The sequence below is a fragment of the Gracilinanus agilis genome, chromosome 1 (genome assembly GCF_016433145.1).
Source record: "Gracilinanus agilis isolate LMUSP501 chromosome 1, AgileGrace, whole genome shotgun sequence".
NCBI lineage: Eukaryota > Metazoa > Chordata > Mammalia > Didelphimorphia > Didelphidae > Gracilinanus > Gracilinanus agilis.
Window position 1 is genome coordinate 811,094 of NC_058130.1, and position 14,698 is coordinate 825,791.

The window sequence follows — 14,698 nt, forward strand, 5'->3', positions numbered from 1 at the left end:
CAGCCCCCAACCTCAATCCCATCCTTTCACCCTGCCTCCCCAACCTCTGATGAACACCTTCCTCCCTTCACACCCACTCTTCCCCCTTCCCCTACCGGCTCCACAACAGCCCAAGCAACCCACACAACAAGTCAAGCTACAGTTATCACAGATAATTTGAATAAAGGCCTATTCCCTCTCAGAGATGTTCCTACTTATAAGAGACGTGGAGACTTAGTGAATAATAGGCATCATACACCTTTCTCTCCACAAGATATTGAGAGATTCAGAGAAAAAACTCCTTCCTTCGAAAACAAGCCCATGGTAGTCATAAATAAAGTTGAAAGCATTTTCTGCACATATAATCCCACGTGGATTGATATGGAAGATCTGCTCCATGTCATGCTTACAGAAAGGTAAAGGAATAAGATTCTTTCTCTTGTTAATCAGGCCCAGGGAGAGGAATCAACACATTGGTCAATGGAAGATCCCAAATGGGACCCAAATGCAGAGCAAGATTACTCACAACTATGCCAGGCTAGAAAGGCATTACTAAAAGCAATGAGAGCTTGTTCTGATAGGCCTGGTACATGGACTAACTTCTAACATCAAAAGCAGAAAGATCATGAAAACCACCCCCCTTAGTTTACAGATAGGTTTATTGAGCTGGGAGGCAGATATATAGATTTGGATCTTTCTAGAGAAAGAGATATTAGACAAATCAGGATACAATTTGTGAAAAACAGCTGCACGGTATTTAAAAATTATGTTATGACTAGCTGGCCTAATAAGGACCTCGAAGAATTAAAAAGAGTGGCAGTTTGTGTTTTTGAGGGACATAAGGAAATGGAGAAAGAGAACACTGATTTGATGGTAACATTAAGGAATGAAATAAGATAATTAACTGCTAAACAATGAGAGAAGGATAAAGAGAACACTAATTTAGTGGAGATATTAAGGAAGGAAATAGAGGAATTAACCAAAACAGTTGGAAAGGCAAAGCAAGAAGAGGTCATAACTCCCTTACAAGAATCCACAAAACAACTACTAACAACATGCTATTTTTGTGGAAAGTTGGGTCATGTAATTATGAATCGTAAGAAGAGAGATCAAGAAAATAGGAAGAGAAGCTTCAGGAATTATGACAATAGGAGGAATAGTAATTTGAATGAGGCAAATCAAAACTCACACCCAAACATCTGTACTCAGTGCAGAACCTCCTTCAGAATGGGGGACCCCAGAGGTGTGGACAAAGGAATCTAAATGAATGATAGTACTTGGGAGGGGAAGGGACCTCAAAGAGTCTGGAGGTGAAGTTTAAGCCTTTTCAGACTCCACTGCCTTATTAATGTTAACTGTTTCAGTTTGTTCCCCTCCCCATAATGAAGAAGTCTTTGTAATGAAATTTTAAATACAAGATTTACTGTTAACCACTTCATGAATAAGTTATCAAAATTGAAAAAACAAACAAACCACGAAAAACTTTTTGATCCATAGCTCCCATGTGAAACCCTTCTGTTGACATTGAGTGGCTGTATTCTGTCACATTTATTGTATTTATTATTTAAGATTTAATTTTGATTTTAAGTTTACATATCAATCTACCTACTACATTCTATTATACGATGTCACTTTCAGTTACTGTGTTTTTGCTATTATCTATATATTCTGTTACATTGTCTTTATTTGGACCTACCCTATGACCGGACTGGTGAAGAATATATTATGAAAAGCCCATAAACACCTTGCACAAACCCTTTAAGTGGTAAAACCATAGGTCCTTAGGGATACTGAGTTTGTCACCGGAATCATCGAGGTCACATGTTGTCTTTTGTTCTTTTTTGCATTTGTTAATTGTCACATAGATGATGGATGGACCCCATCGAACTAGTTTCAACCTGTATACAAGTTTTGATATTAAGGGTTCTGAGAAATTATTTTTAGATATCTAGTAATTTGCCTGCCTCTGAGTTGTTTGTAACAAGAGGTAGTTGAAGTAAAAGTGCACTAGCACTGTTGTATTTCCCCATCTCCACGTTTACTGAAAATGTAATGGATGAGACATTTGAAGTGATTTTCAATATCTAGTCCTCGGCTCCACGTGAAATGGATGGGACATATTGGAGGCAGTTCTATAACACTGTTACAGTCTCATACCAGAGGGAGGGAGGTGCCTAAGTAGCATAGTAACCCTGTGATGAGTTATAATATCATCCTGGAGGTGGGAATGATTTTTCCTGTAAAGAGTCTACTCTTATACCAGAATGATCTAAATTCTTGGTGACATTTTAGACCCCAAAAGGTGTTTTTTTTTTTTTAACCCTTGTATTTCGGTGTATTGTCTCATAGGTGGAAGAGTGGTAAGGGTGGGCAATGGGGGTCAAGTGACTTGCCCAGGGTCACACAGCTGGGAAGTGGCTGAGGCCGGGTTTGAACCTAGGACCTCCTGTCTCTAGGCCTGACTCTCACTCCACTGAGCTACCCAGCTGCCCCCCCCCCAAAAGGTTTTTAATCAAAAGTACAGATTTGTGTTTGTGTTTTTCTGGACTCTCTTGCCAAATTTTGGAATAATGGCAGTAATAGACTTTGTTAAAAATATCTCAGCCAAGGTTAAAAGATTGGCTAGATCAGAAGAACTTGTGAGAAGTATCTATGAGTTTATAGGTTTTTAAAATTTCACACAGCAAGTGGCTATAAAGAGACTCATGTGAATCCTATATGATAGTGGGTTTGTTTGCTTTTGTCATTTAACTGGGTTCTTATAATTTTGGGGATTTTGATACTTCTTAGAATCTGCATTAGTTGTTGTACTACTGTTTTTAAAAGGCTTTTACTTGGTGAAAAAATCATGTACACTAACACTGTGGATCATGGCCAAGTTAAAAGAGAAATAGATGTCATTTTTGATTGAGAAAACTTTTGTGTTCTGCCTCTGTTTGGCTAACACACTGGCATATGGAATTCCAATGGGATTGATGAGAATCTGTACAGTGCCTAGGAGCAAAGGTCAAAAAGGACCAAACCAATCCCGGTAGGATTGCTGAACATCTACGCCAATACTAAAGGACTTGAACTAGTGTGAGACTCAAGGTTATGGCGCTTGACATATGTTAAGAAGCAGGACTCCTTGTACCACATTGCTTCTGAAATACTCTCAGTCAAGTACCGAAGTATGGCTATCATCCTGGCTTCCCTATCCCTGACAGTGAAGGTAAAATCATACCAGGGAATGATTTTCCCCATTTTGCTGCTAAAATCTAGTCCTTTTCTCTATAGTTTGGCAATTTTCTGTAGTCCTGGCTGCCAATGGGTAAAGTGCTATATCACTGCAATTGTCCTACAGGCTTGTGGGACATAAATCACTTTAATTAGGCCTTATTGGTGATTCAAGGACCTGTTACAGGTTTATTCTTTTTTTAAACTCAGAATTTTATACATGTAAGATTTTTATTCTATATTATTTTAAACATTTTAATTATTATGTTTTTCTTCATTGTTTTTATTATTTTTTTATTTTTATCTAGAATTTAATTTTGTTCTTTTATTTGGGATTTTTTTGGAGGGTTACTGGTTTTCTTTTGATATCGTTTCATATACCCCATATCTCAGTCATGTATCCCAGGTGATTCTGGTGTTGATCAACACCCTCCTCAGGGGGGATTGTGTAATTATCCTAAAATCCAAGATTTAAAATATTTTGGAGAAATTTCAGGAAAAGAAACTTGCCAACAACCCGAATCAAGAAAGTGGATCTTTCTGAAGAAAGTGCCATAAAGATGCCTGCAGAAGCCACATACTGCATCAAAAGATCCAGAATGAACTTCGGGATATAATGAACTAAAATGAAGGGGGTTGAACATATTTATTCTGAATGTAAACTCTCATGCCAAAGGGGACTGCCCTCTAATTGGCATTTTGTCAATGCGTCTATCAATAATTTTTGTTTTCTTCTTCTTTTATTTTCCTCTTATCTCTAAATATTGTAACTCCCTCTTAGAAAGTGCAATACTCTATGTACTTTTAGCTAGAAGATCTTTAGAGGTATAAGATAGTTGTGTTTAAATGATCCATTGGGAAGACTAGTCTCCCAAAGGATCACAGGGGGGATTGTGCAGAGGGAATTTCATTCCCTCCCCCCTCTTTGATTGCTGATGACCTGGTCCATCCCATTCTCTACATGATAAAAGGGTTTGAGTGGAGCCCTCCTAGGTTTTTTTGGCTTAGAACTTCCCAGAACAAGGAAGGAGAATGGATGGAGAATTTTGCAAGGCTGAGCTACATGTGATCAGACAGACGGAGTAAGAGACTTTAAAATCTATGCTTATCTCTCTTTTCTATTTAAAGTGATTATTAATAAACTTTATAGAAAGAACGTGGTAGATACTAATTTTAAACATAACACGATGCTAGGCCTGGGATTTCATGAGGTCAGGGAAAAGCCGGTGAGGAAATGCCCTCCATCGAGGTGGATAAGGCTCAGGCTGCCACAAAGGGGCCTGCCCTGGGCTGCATGCAGAGGGTCTGGCCAGGACAAGGCCAGCTCCCTCCCCACTCTTGTCTCTTATCAGTTGCCCAGAGCATGAGACACTGAGAGCGAAGCTGCATCCTGGCGATCCGCTGGGGGAGGGACCACAAAGATGCCACTCCATCCCAAATCAATGCAGAAAGGAGGCGTCAGGGGCAGAAGAGCCAAGGGAGAGAAGCTCATCCCTAAAGAGAAGGGCATTGCCAAAGGCCTCATCAAGGAAAATGGAGGGCGAGTGAGGCCTTCCCTGTGCAAGAGAGAACCAGGCGCCATTTGAAAGGGGAGGCAGGAAGGCCCAGAAAGCACCATCACTGGGAAGTGAAGGCATCGGCACTAGCCTGTGCCAGTCAGCTGCCACACAATAAGAAAAGGCCATCTGGATGTGGGAGGCTCGGAGGCACCAAGGACCCATCATGCCAACTCCACCTGAGGGCAGCCAAATAGAGGCCAAAGGCAGGACGTACTTCACAGACAAAAAACCCCCTAAAAATCACACTGTGAGTTCTTGTCAATGAGTCTTACTTATTAAGCCTTCGGAGCCTGAGGGCCCCTTACAGGGTGCCCCTGCCCTGGCTGGCCCCAACAATCGTGCCTTGATTTAAATGCTCAAGACCGGCCGTTTTGGCCAGCTCCTGCCTAACTCAGGCCCTGTGCTCTTCCCCTGGGTGAGCCAGCTTCCCAGAACTCTCCTTAGCCTCTCCCCCTCTCGGGCACAGCAATCAGAAGCCCTGCCCCAGGAGATGACTATCATGAGGCAGGGGCTGCCTGGGCCCTACACAGTCACAGACAGACACACAGACACACACAGACACAGGCGTGAAAGGTCCTACTTGAACAGAAGGGACTTCTGCAAAGGCCTTCGTGAAGTCATCTTCATCCACGGCGCCAGCCCCTCCTTCCTTGGACGCACCTAGGGAAGAGAGAGGGAATGCTCTGTAAAACACAGCCGCGAGATGGATCTGCTGGTTGGCCAGTCCTGGTGGCTGCCCAGGAGGTCAGGGCTCCTTGGGAGCTGGCTCTAAAGACCAGGGCTGAGGAGCAGCCTGCTGGGGGTACAGATGTGAGACCCAGTTACCAGAGACATCACACAGGAGGGAGTATGGCTCAACCAACAACTGGTCAACATGGACTAAGCACTTCCTGTGGGGCCGGCCTGACACCTGAAGGGGCTACGAGATGGCCCTGCCTTCCACGAGCTTACAATCTAATGGGAGAACACAAGGTAAGAAATCTGTGTAAACAAGCCCTCCCCAGGATAAATAGGAGATGAGGGAAGGCTTCCTGGAGGAGGAGACATAAAAAGACATCAGGGTTGGCAGATGGAGCAGAGAAAAAAGATCATTCCAGGACTGGGGGAGGGATGGCTGAAGGGACCCAGAACCCTGAGCTGGAGGGAGGCCAGAGTCACTGAATGGAAGTGTGTGTCCAGGTGCGAGGAAAGGGAGGAGGGAGCCATGTTCTGAAGGGCTCTGAATGCCAGCCAGAACCCTTGGCATCAGATCTTGCAGTCGCCACCCAGTGGCCCAGGAAGACCGGGATCAAAGGTCATCTCAGACACGCCAGGAGACAGGTTGCTTCTCCAGGTTCTCGGGGAGTGCTTGAGGGCCCAAGAAGAACTGGTCGGCCCCAGTGCACTCATCCCCAAAGGCTGACCCCTTGGGCCCAGAGGAAGCCTGACTTTCCTATGCGTCCTGAAGCTAGCAGAAAGTGGGCAAACTAATACAGGTTTTTACTTGACCGTGGGTGGCACGGCTTCTGAGTTGGCACCCACACCCAGCAGGCACGTCACAGAAGGGCACGATCTCTTGGTCTCACTTCAGTCGAGGCAGATGGGGAAGGAAACGGATGTGAAGAGACCAGCCCAGTGCAGTGGCAGGCTCGGTTCCAGATGGGGAGAGCCCATGGCCAGCACTAGTCGTTGGGGGACTATCCGGCCCCCTCTGGCCTGCCATCCTGCCTTCTCGGCCCTCTACTTCCCCAAGGGAGGACTCTGGAAAACCATGGAAGAGAGGAAAGAGAATTCAGGGGCTCCGTGGCCCAAGAAACAGCTTAACAAGGTTGATCAATTAGGAAAAAGGGAAGAAGCCAGAATATGAAAATAGGAGACAAGGTCATTTAAGTGACCAAACCCAAAGGCCGTGGGCGGTCCAAGAAAGCTCCAGGAATGACCAAACCCCACGGATGGATGAGAGCCATGAGCCAAATCAAACCAGAAAGAATCCAGCCACCACCTCTGGAAAGAAACCCTGCACTGAGAATAAAGGAGCAAAGTTTCAGGCAAAGCCCGGGTCAGCTTCCAAGCCAAAGGAGGGAGGACAGGCCGCTGAGGCCACCAAGACCAGCAAGGCTACAGAGACCATTGAGACCACCAAAGCCACCAGAGGACTGGGTTCCATCCACCGTTGTTACAGATGCCAAGCGCGGATGGAGGACATCCCACAGTGAAGGGGGGCACCCCAAAAAGAGGCCTACCTAGAGTTCAAGAAGAGTGGGGAGGGAGCAAGCAGGTTCTGGGACAATCAAAGGAGCCAGAGGTGTGAGGACGTGCATGAGAAGATGTGTCCAGACAAAGGTCCTGAGTCAGAAAGAACACTCTGGGCTCCGAGGCCAGGCTCCCTTTCCTCCAGGGTGAGAAGTTCTGCTGAACTTCTCATTCTCTGACCTCTCTGGGGAATGTGAGACCCAGAGCAGGGCAAGGAGGGGCCGGGGGGGAAACCTCGGCAAAGTAAAAGCAATGGCTACCACTGAAAACGGATTCCTAAAATTATAACTCTGACAGGAAGAGCAGCGCGCAGGTGACCGGCAGACAGACGACAAAGCTCCGTCCGTGGGGCCAGACGAGACAGCGCAGAAAGCGAAAGAAAACTCTGGAGCACGTGAGCGGAAACGCCCCAGTCGTTCCTGCCAGCATCGACGAGAAGAGCATTGGGAGAGAGAACTCCAAATGAAACGCGCACTAAATAATTCTGGCAGGAAGGACGATCCCTGACATCCATCGTTTCGTCACAAATGCCAACGGATGGCCCGTTCAAGCTCGGGGACGTGGCTAAAGCCCGGCCCACTCCTGAGCCTGCTACAACCCCAGACTGGCGGCCTTGAGCCCCCTTTTCTGTGCCACACTCGACACTGGCCTGGCCACCATCTGGCCTCCCCTTGGGTGACCCAGAACCTGTCTGCCAGTCTTCCTAATAGCAGGATGCCTATGGGAGACAAGCATTTCCTCTCTACCTCCTGGCCTCCCTCACTAGCCCCGGGGCCGGCTCTTGCCGCCCTGGGTTCTCCCCCACTTTGTGGGTCACTTTTGATCCATGTCCCCCGCAACACCAGGTCTCACGCGGGGGTCTTCGCCCCACAGACTGCTCCATTAGCCTCTTCCAGGTGGCTTGGTCAGCTGAAGTCCACAAGCATCCAGGAAGCCCCGTGGTCCTCCGTCCCCCCGGCCCAGGGGCTTCGGGGCTCTCTGCCATCAGCATGGTCCCCCTATTCTCTCTCCATGAGGTCTGGGATCCAGGGCACAGACTTCCTGAATATCCCCACCCCCCACCCCCTGCCTCAGCAGGCTGGGTCCCCTGCACCTCTTCCAAGAAGCCTCCCACAGCCTCCTGAGAGGCCACTGTACAGGCGATGACACTGAGGCAGGCTGAAGTGACCTCTCAAGGCCTCATTGCTAGTGTGTGATGGTGCTAAGCGCCGTCCCACCTGCCCGGCAGTGCGTGAGCTCCTAGAGGGCCCCCCTGAACCCAAGGGAGTACGGCCGGGGGAGGGGACACGAGCGTCCGATGGATCTGAAGTCTAAACGTGGCCCTGCCTTCGCTCCGGCCATCTGCCAGGAGCCGTGCAGCAAAGAGCTTTCCGTTCATTAGTTTGTGGGACCTGGAGATGGAGGCGCCGTGACGATCCCCACTTCACAGCTGAGCCAGCTGGGCCAGCCCTTGGCCAGGCTCCCACTGAGGTTGCTCCCATGTGTGGGCTGAGTCCGGAGGCCACAGGGAGGCTGAGCCCTGCGGCAAGCCTGGCCTTCAAGGACTGCCTGGCTTTCGTGGGCTGGCACGCTCTCTTTTTCATCTTCAGTCGTCAGTCCGGTAGGTTCCCTTCGTGCTGCCACCCCAGTGTACATTCATTCGAGCCCCCCTCCTTTCCCCAGCACTGGCATGGCCCAGCCAGGAGCACCAGCTCTTCTTCCCACGATATAAGTTGTTCCTGAAAGGTTGCCCAGGTGGCTGGGTCTAGACTTAGGAAGCCCTGGGGGAGGGGATGCGAATTGCCTCAGTTTCCCTGTCTGTAAAATGGGGGTCTAAGAGCACCTGCCTCCCAGAGGTCGTCTGGTTTGGGGCTCGTCAAAGCCGTCGTCTCCAGCCTCCGCTCCTGTTGCCCTGCCGTGGTTGGGGCGCCTGGCTGTCCGGGAGCTGTCCACGCGCAGGCCCGTCCCAGAGCGGGTGCCGAAAGCTTTCTGTCATCCAGCTCGAGGTGTCCCTTTAGCCCGACAGATGACAAAGCCGAAGCCCTCTGGGCTATCCGAGACCGTCGGTGCCCCCAAGTCACAGGCAGAATGAGGCCACACATCCTGCGGGTGCTTCACCGTCTGGGTGGCTCAGCGTGAAATGTGTCCGTGCACTTTGCCGCCCCTTCTACGAGAGGGGCAGCCCCGGCCATGGACAATTCCCGGGCCCTTGAGATCCCCCCTCATTCTATCGCTACTCGAGAGAGGCTGGTGAGCCTTCTGGGTTTGCTTTCTAGCTGGCCATTTGGCTGAAGCTATTAACTGGCCCGATTCCATTTGGGGGCGACTCCCTGGTCAGCAGCCAAGAGGGATATTGCTGTCTCTGTCTACACGGATACCTGAATACCAGCCATGATGGCTGTCTGTAAGATGACCAAAAAACTGCGGAAGGATCGCTATAAAAGGGGGCGGAGAAATGCCGAGAAGAAGCCGAAAGGGACCTCCCCTCTCCCCGTCTGCAGCGACGGGGGACGAACGATAGCTCTTTGGCTCCAGACTTGGCTGCACTCCTCTCCCTCTTTCTTATGCTTGTGACAAAAACGTAGAGTTTACAGATTTTATAAATACACATTCTAAAACAGGTCTGTAGTTTTAAAGCCCATTTGTATAAAATAGAATCTACTAGGAAGATACGTTACCAGAAACTGGGCAGCGAGATGGCCCAGTGAACAGAGAACCAGGCCTGGAGCGAAGACGCCTCCAGCTGGGTGACCCTGGCCAAGTCACTTCATCCCACCTGCCTATGCTTGCCACTCTTCTGCTTGGAACTGAAACGGAGTACTGATTTGAAGACAGGGAGGAAGGGTTTAAAAAAAAAGCAAGAAAATCAAAGTAATGCCAGTTTCCTAGCCGATGCGGGCACAAAGCAGAGATGCCCACTCCTCTGCCCCGCTGTCTGAGAGTGGGGAAACACCGGCACCAGCAGGACGTCGAGAGGAGACCGTAACAGCGCCAGGAGATCCCCAGCTGAGAACAGTTCTTAAAAGAATGACAAATGACCGACAATCTCTGAGGGGGAGGTCGTTCCCAGCAAACATGACGCGAGACGGAAGAGTCAATGCTGGAAGGCCTAGAAGAAGCCAAGCCCACTGGTGCATTGGTGGTGGAGCTGCAAACCAGGCGGAGCACTGCGGAAAGCAGGGACTATAACAGCCGTGCTCTCTGCCCCAGAAATACCCCTCTCGGGATCCACTATCTCAACGAGGTGACTGTTAAGGAGAGAATCTCCAAATACACCAAACCCTTCTAGTGGGAAACAAAGAAGATGACCAGCAAGTGGGCGACGGCTGAGCAAACTTGGGTACCTGAATGCAACGGAAGGAAAGCCAAATCACGCCAGCTGGGGAAACGTGGGGAGGATCCCATTGAGCTCGGCCAAACCTCCCCAATCCAGACGGATCAAAAGAGGGCAGAACCGGGAGAGCCAGGACGTGGCCCGAAGCGCCCCCGTGTAACATGGCATGGGCCTGGGAGGAGGGAGGGGAAAGGCCTGCGAGAAATCCTGAGACAAACGCTATGGACAATTTACTTCTCGATCTGGGGAACACTGGGGAGAGAGCCCCAGGCCGGACCCAGGGAAGGGTCCTGAGCTCGAATCTGGCCCCTGACAATTCCTAGCTGTGTGACCCTGGGTAAGTCTCTTGGCCCTGCCTGCCTCTGTTCCCTCATCTGTCACACGAGCTGGAGATGCCAGGATCTCAGCCAAGAAAACTCCAAACAGGGACACGAGGAGTCAGATATGGCCAAAGAGCCAAAGGAGGGAGCTGGGCTGTCTGGGACTCCGAATTCCAAACGGGACTTTATCTGTGGGCCCGGACATCACGGAGCTGCTGTTAGTCGCAACTGTTCAATGATAAGAAACTCCACAAACTTCTCATCTGGTCCGAGCCCCACCCTGCTCCCCTGCAAGACCCAGAAGTTTTCTCCTGCCTCTCCCTCAGCCCCCTCTCCTCCTCCTCCTCCTTGGATCACTCAGGACTGAACCCAGGGCCTGGCCACCTCTTCCCTCTCCAGCCTGGCCCCAAGAGTCCCTCAAAGTGCCCAGTGGCCACCTCTAGCCACCCAACTTGCAGTTGGCCTACAAGAATCAGGAGAAGACGTTACGGGAGGAGGTAATGGGGGGGGGGGGTGAGCAGGGAGAGCCTCGAGTCCTGCAGTGGATGGTGGTGGCCAGCCTGAGGCCCAGAGAAGTGACAGGCTGGGAGAAGTTCGGGTCAGTGAGGAAATGTCTGTATTCCTGGCCATGAAAATGGAACCCAGGGGCTGAGGAGAAGATCCAGGATGCAGATGGCCACTGCCATGTGCCAAAGGGGACGAGAAAGGAGGAAGCACCCCTTAATTCTGAGGGCAGAAGCGGAAGAAGTGGAGACTCCTCAAGATAGGAGCTGGCCTAGGGGATCCGGGAGACCCCCAATCTGTGAGCGGCAGAAGCCCTCTCCACGGTTCTCCTCCAGGACCAGCACGGCGGAGGCTGAGGCCAAGGAGCACCAGGGATGGAGAGGAGGCAGACAGTGGGTGGGCTGGACTCCCCCCATGAAGCAGCACAGAGCTGGCAGGGATTCCATCATGTATCACCTCTGTGCGCGGATCTCAAAGATCCAGAGACGCCACCTTCGTCTGTCACAGTGTCACAGCACCCATCGCTGACTGCTCCTGGACGTTTGCGATGGCGGGTTCCTCAGCGTCACCAGCAGAACTAGCTCTCGCCCGAGCTTGGCATCCCCAAGATGCCCTGGGAGAGAGGCACCGAGAAAACGGGCAGAGGCAGACGGTGCGGGACTTTCCCAGGGCTACTCAGGCCGGACATGTCTGGAGGCACACTTGGATTTGGGTCTCTGCAAGAAAGGCCTTTCCTGACTTGCTCCTCTGTCCACCCAGCACAATGCCCATCTTTACAGCGGGCACCTGAGATGCCACTGCAGGTGGGGTCTGAAAAGGAGAAGGCCACCAAATGCATCACCACCATGAAGCGTGGCAGAAAGCGTCGGGGGGCTCCTCGGCCAGAGCTTCCCAAGCTGGAACAGGAAGAAAAGTCCCTGTAGTGGCATGAGGCAGCCACTGGCCGGTGCCTGTGAATGACCTGGGCCTGGGCAAGGGGAGGGAGGCCTGGTCTGGCAAGGCATCCGCCTGAGGAAGGTGCTCTGGTGACAGGAGACTGTCCGGCTCTTTCTCTCGGGCTGCCTGCCAGACCCTGGACCCCCTGGTCTGAGCTAGGCCGGGACCCCCAAGGAAAGCACTGCCAAGATTTCTGCTTCAAGCTGGATGATTTTTCTCCCCTCCAAAAAGCGGGCACTGAAATAAAAATGGCCGCCAAGATTCAACAGAGGAGGACTTCGCAGGGCCACGAACCATCTTAATAGAGTTTTTCTCCATCTAAGTCAAGATGAAATGAAGCCTCGCCGGTGCCAAGGCGAAGCTGGTGCCCGATGGCTGGGGCGCCCGAGTGTACGGGAGGGTCGAGGCCTCACGAGCCCCCTCTGGTCAGTCAGCACGACCAGGAAGAGCGAGAAGAAGCATCTGCTCTGGAAGTGAAGAGCAGAGTGACAGGCCGTCCCTAGCAATGAGCGGGCGGGCGACGTCGTTGGGAAGCTGCCAGGCCGCAGAATGGGCCTTGTTCGGGTCAAAAGGTGCCCCTGTGGAAGGCGCTCCAAGCCCCGAGAGAGGCCAGGCCAAAGCACTGCCTGCTCCCCAGAACGGGGACGAGAAGGGGCACGTGACGGCGGCCGGCCCACAGCAATGATCCCAGAGCGCCACGGCACGGGGTCCAGGAACCTCCTCTTCCTGTAGGTGCCCCCCCCTCCCCGGACGTTCAACCTCTGCTTCCCACGTGGCCTGGGGTGGAGAGGAGGCGGGCTCTCAGCAGAGGCCCCGATGCCAGTGTCACAGGGCAGTGCCCAACACTGCCATCAGCTTCCTTCCCCCCAAGACCCAAGGAGGGGCCAGGACGGTGTGCGGGGGGGAGCAAAGGGCCACGAGGCCTGCCCCAACTCAGGCTGGAGTCGGCGACACCCCCAGCTGCCATGCCTCGGAGGTGGATGCAGGTGTGACTCCACCAGGCCCGCAGCAGAGCCCCATGCCTGGGCAGAAGGGGGAGCTGACCGTGGTGCTGCTGGGGTCCCTGCTCTGCACACACAAAGCAGATGGAGGCCCAGCACCTTCCCTGAGCCCCGAAATCCACCCTGGGAGCCCCCGCGGCGTAACAACAACCCGAAGGGCAAGAAAAGCCATCTAGGGCGCCCGCAGGGCCGTTAGGAGCCCGGCTTGGCACGTGGGCCGCCTGCCCGATGGCCCTGCGAGAGCCGCTGCGGTCGAGATTCCACATCCGCCCTCCCCCACCTCGGAGGGACCCAGCAAGGAACAAGACGAGCAGGCGAGGGCTCCGTTACCTCCAGTCTTGGGTCCCCCCGCCGATCCGGGCTTCCGGCCGCTGTTGCCGGGGTTCCCCGAGGTCTTCGGGGCAGGAACCTTGAAGGCTGAGGCAGCTGCTGACGGCCTGTTTCCATCCACCGATTCTTCTTCATCAAAGCTCTTATCTGGAGAGGACAAGAGAGCGGGGTGAGAGCGGGGCCCCCTGTGGGCACCGGCAGATCCTTCCTCCTCCTCCTCCTCCACCCAGCAAACACTCACGCCTTTCTTGCTAGAATGTGGGGGGCCAAAGGGGCGCCTCTCCGTTCGGCAGCGGCAGGGGCAGCAGGGGCAGAGGCGTCTCCGCTCCCGCTCCGGCTCCTCTCCATCCTGCTCTCCTCTCTCTCCCTCTCCGTCTCTCCGTCTCCCTCTCCCTCTCCTCTCCTCCTCCCGCTTCCTCTGCGTCTCCCTCTGCCTCTCCCGCTCCCTCGCTCGGCTGCTCTCCATCCTGCTCTCCCCGGCCCTCCCTCGGGGCTCTCCGCCGAGCTTCCACCCCGATGCTGCACTCACAATCACAGATCCGCTTGCAGATCAGCCGCCTCATGCCTCCGGCAGCCGGCCGGCCCGCGCGCCCTCACTGGAGGCTGCAGCGGGGGGTTGCCATGGCCCCACCCTGGCACGCGGCCGGAATCACGGGCTGCGCCCGGAGCTGACGGGAGCCGCGGCGGAGGAGGAGGAGGCAGCCTGGTGCCGGCATCTTTCTTTCTCTGCCCTGCCTGCGCTAGGTACTGCGACAGCCAATCGGCTGCGAGGTGACATCATCTGCTGGGAGCCCCAGCCCGATGAAAGGTGAAAATTCCTCCTGCATGGAGAAGGCGGCTGCCGCCGGCGGAGGGTTCCCAGGCGTGACGGGGGAGGGGGGCTTCCAGCAAGCGGGGATCCCCCCCCCCCGGCACAGAGCCAGGCAGAGCCCAAGACAAAAGCTGGGCCTTCCTCCATCACAGGCCGGGCAAGGCCACGGGCCCCCCTTCCCACAGAGGGCCAGGCCAGGGGCCTCTAGGACCCCGCAGAAGCATCCTGGCCAAGAGGAGAGGTGAGGCTGCAGCCGGGCTAAGGGATGCGAATGCCCAGCCATTTTCTCTCTTTTGACACCAGCCCGACTCAGGGGTAGACAAGCTCCAGGAGTCCTTGGTGTTGGGGGGGGGGAAGGGGGCGCGCCCTGAAGCCAGGAGGCAGCCCGCATCCCGAGTTTCCATGGAAACCGGATTCTCTCCTCACAGGCATGGAGGGAAGCAGGGAGCCAGGCTAATTAACTCTTAAGGAACCAGAGCGCAACAGAGGGAGGATCC

At 52.9% G+C, this 14,698-nt stretch overlaps 1 protein-coding gene across 2 annotated transcripts in view; it reads right to left on the bottom strand.

Moving 5' to 3' along the window:
• CLASP2 (cytoplasmic linker associated protein 2) overlaps positions 1–13,953 on the bottom strand; it is a 72,340-nt gene extending 58,387 nt beyond the window's left edge. The window contains exons 1-4 of one of the 2 annotated variants that reach the window (XM_044656580.1): positions 13,920–13,953; positions 13,391–13,537; positions 8,675–8,677; positions 5,335–5,414 (exon numbers count right to left, since the gene is read on the bottom strand). In XM_044656580.1, coding sequence (XP_044512515.1) covers positions 5,335–5,414; positions 8,675–8,677; positions 13,391–13,537; positions 13,920–13,953 — 264 coding nt within the window. The remainder of the gene's footprint in view (positions 1–5,334; positions 5,415–8,674; positions 8,678–13,390; positions 13,538–13,919) is intronic. The other variant, XM_044681165.1, reaches the window with a different exon arrangement.
• Between the last annotated feature and the right edge of the window lie 745 nt (positions 13,954–14,698).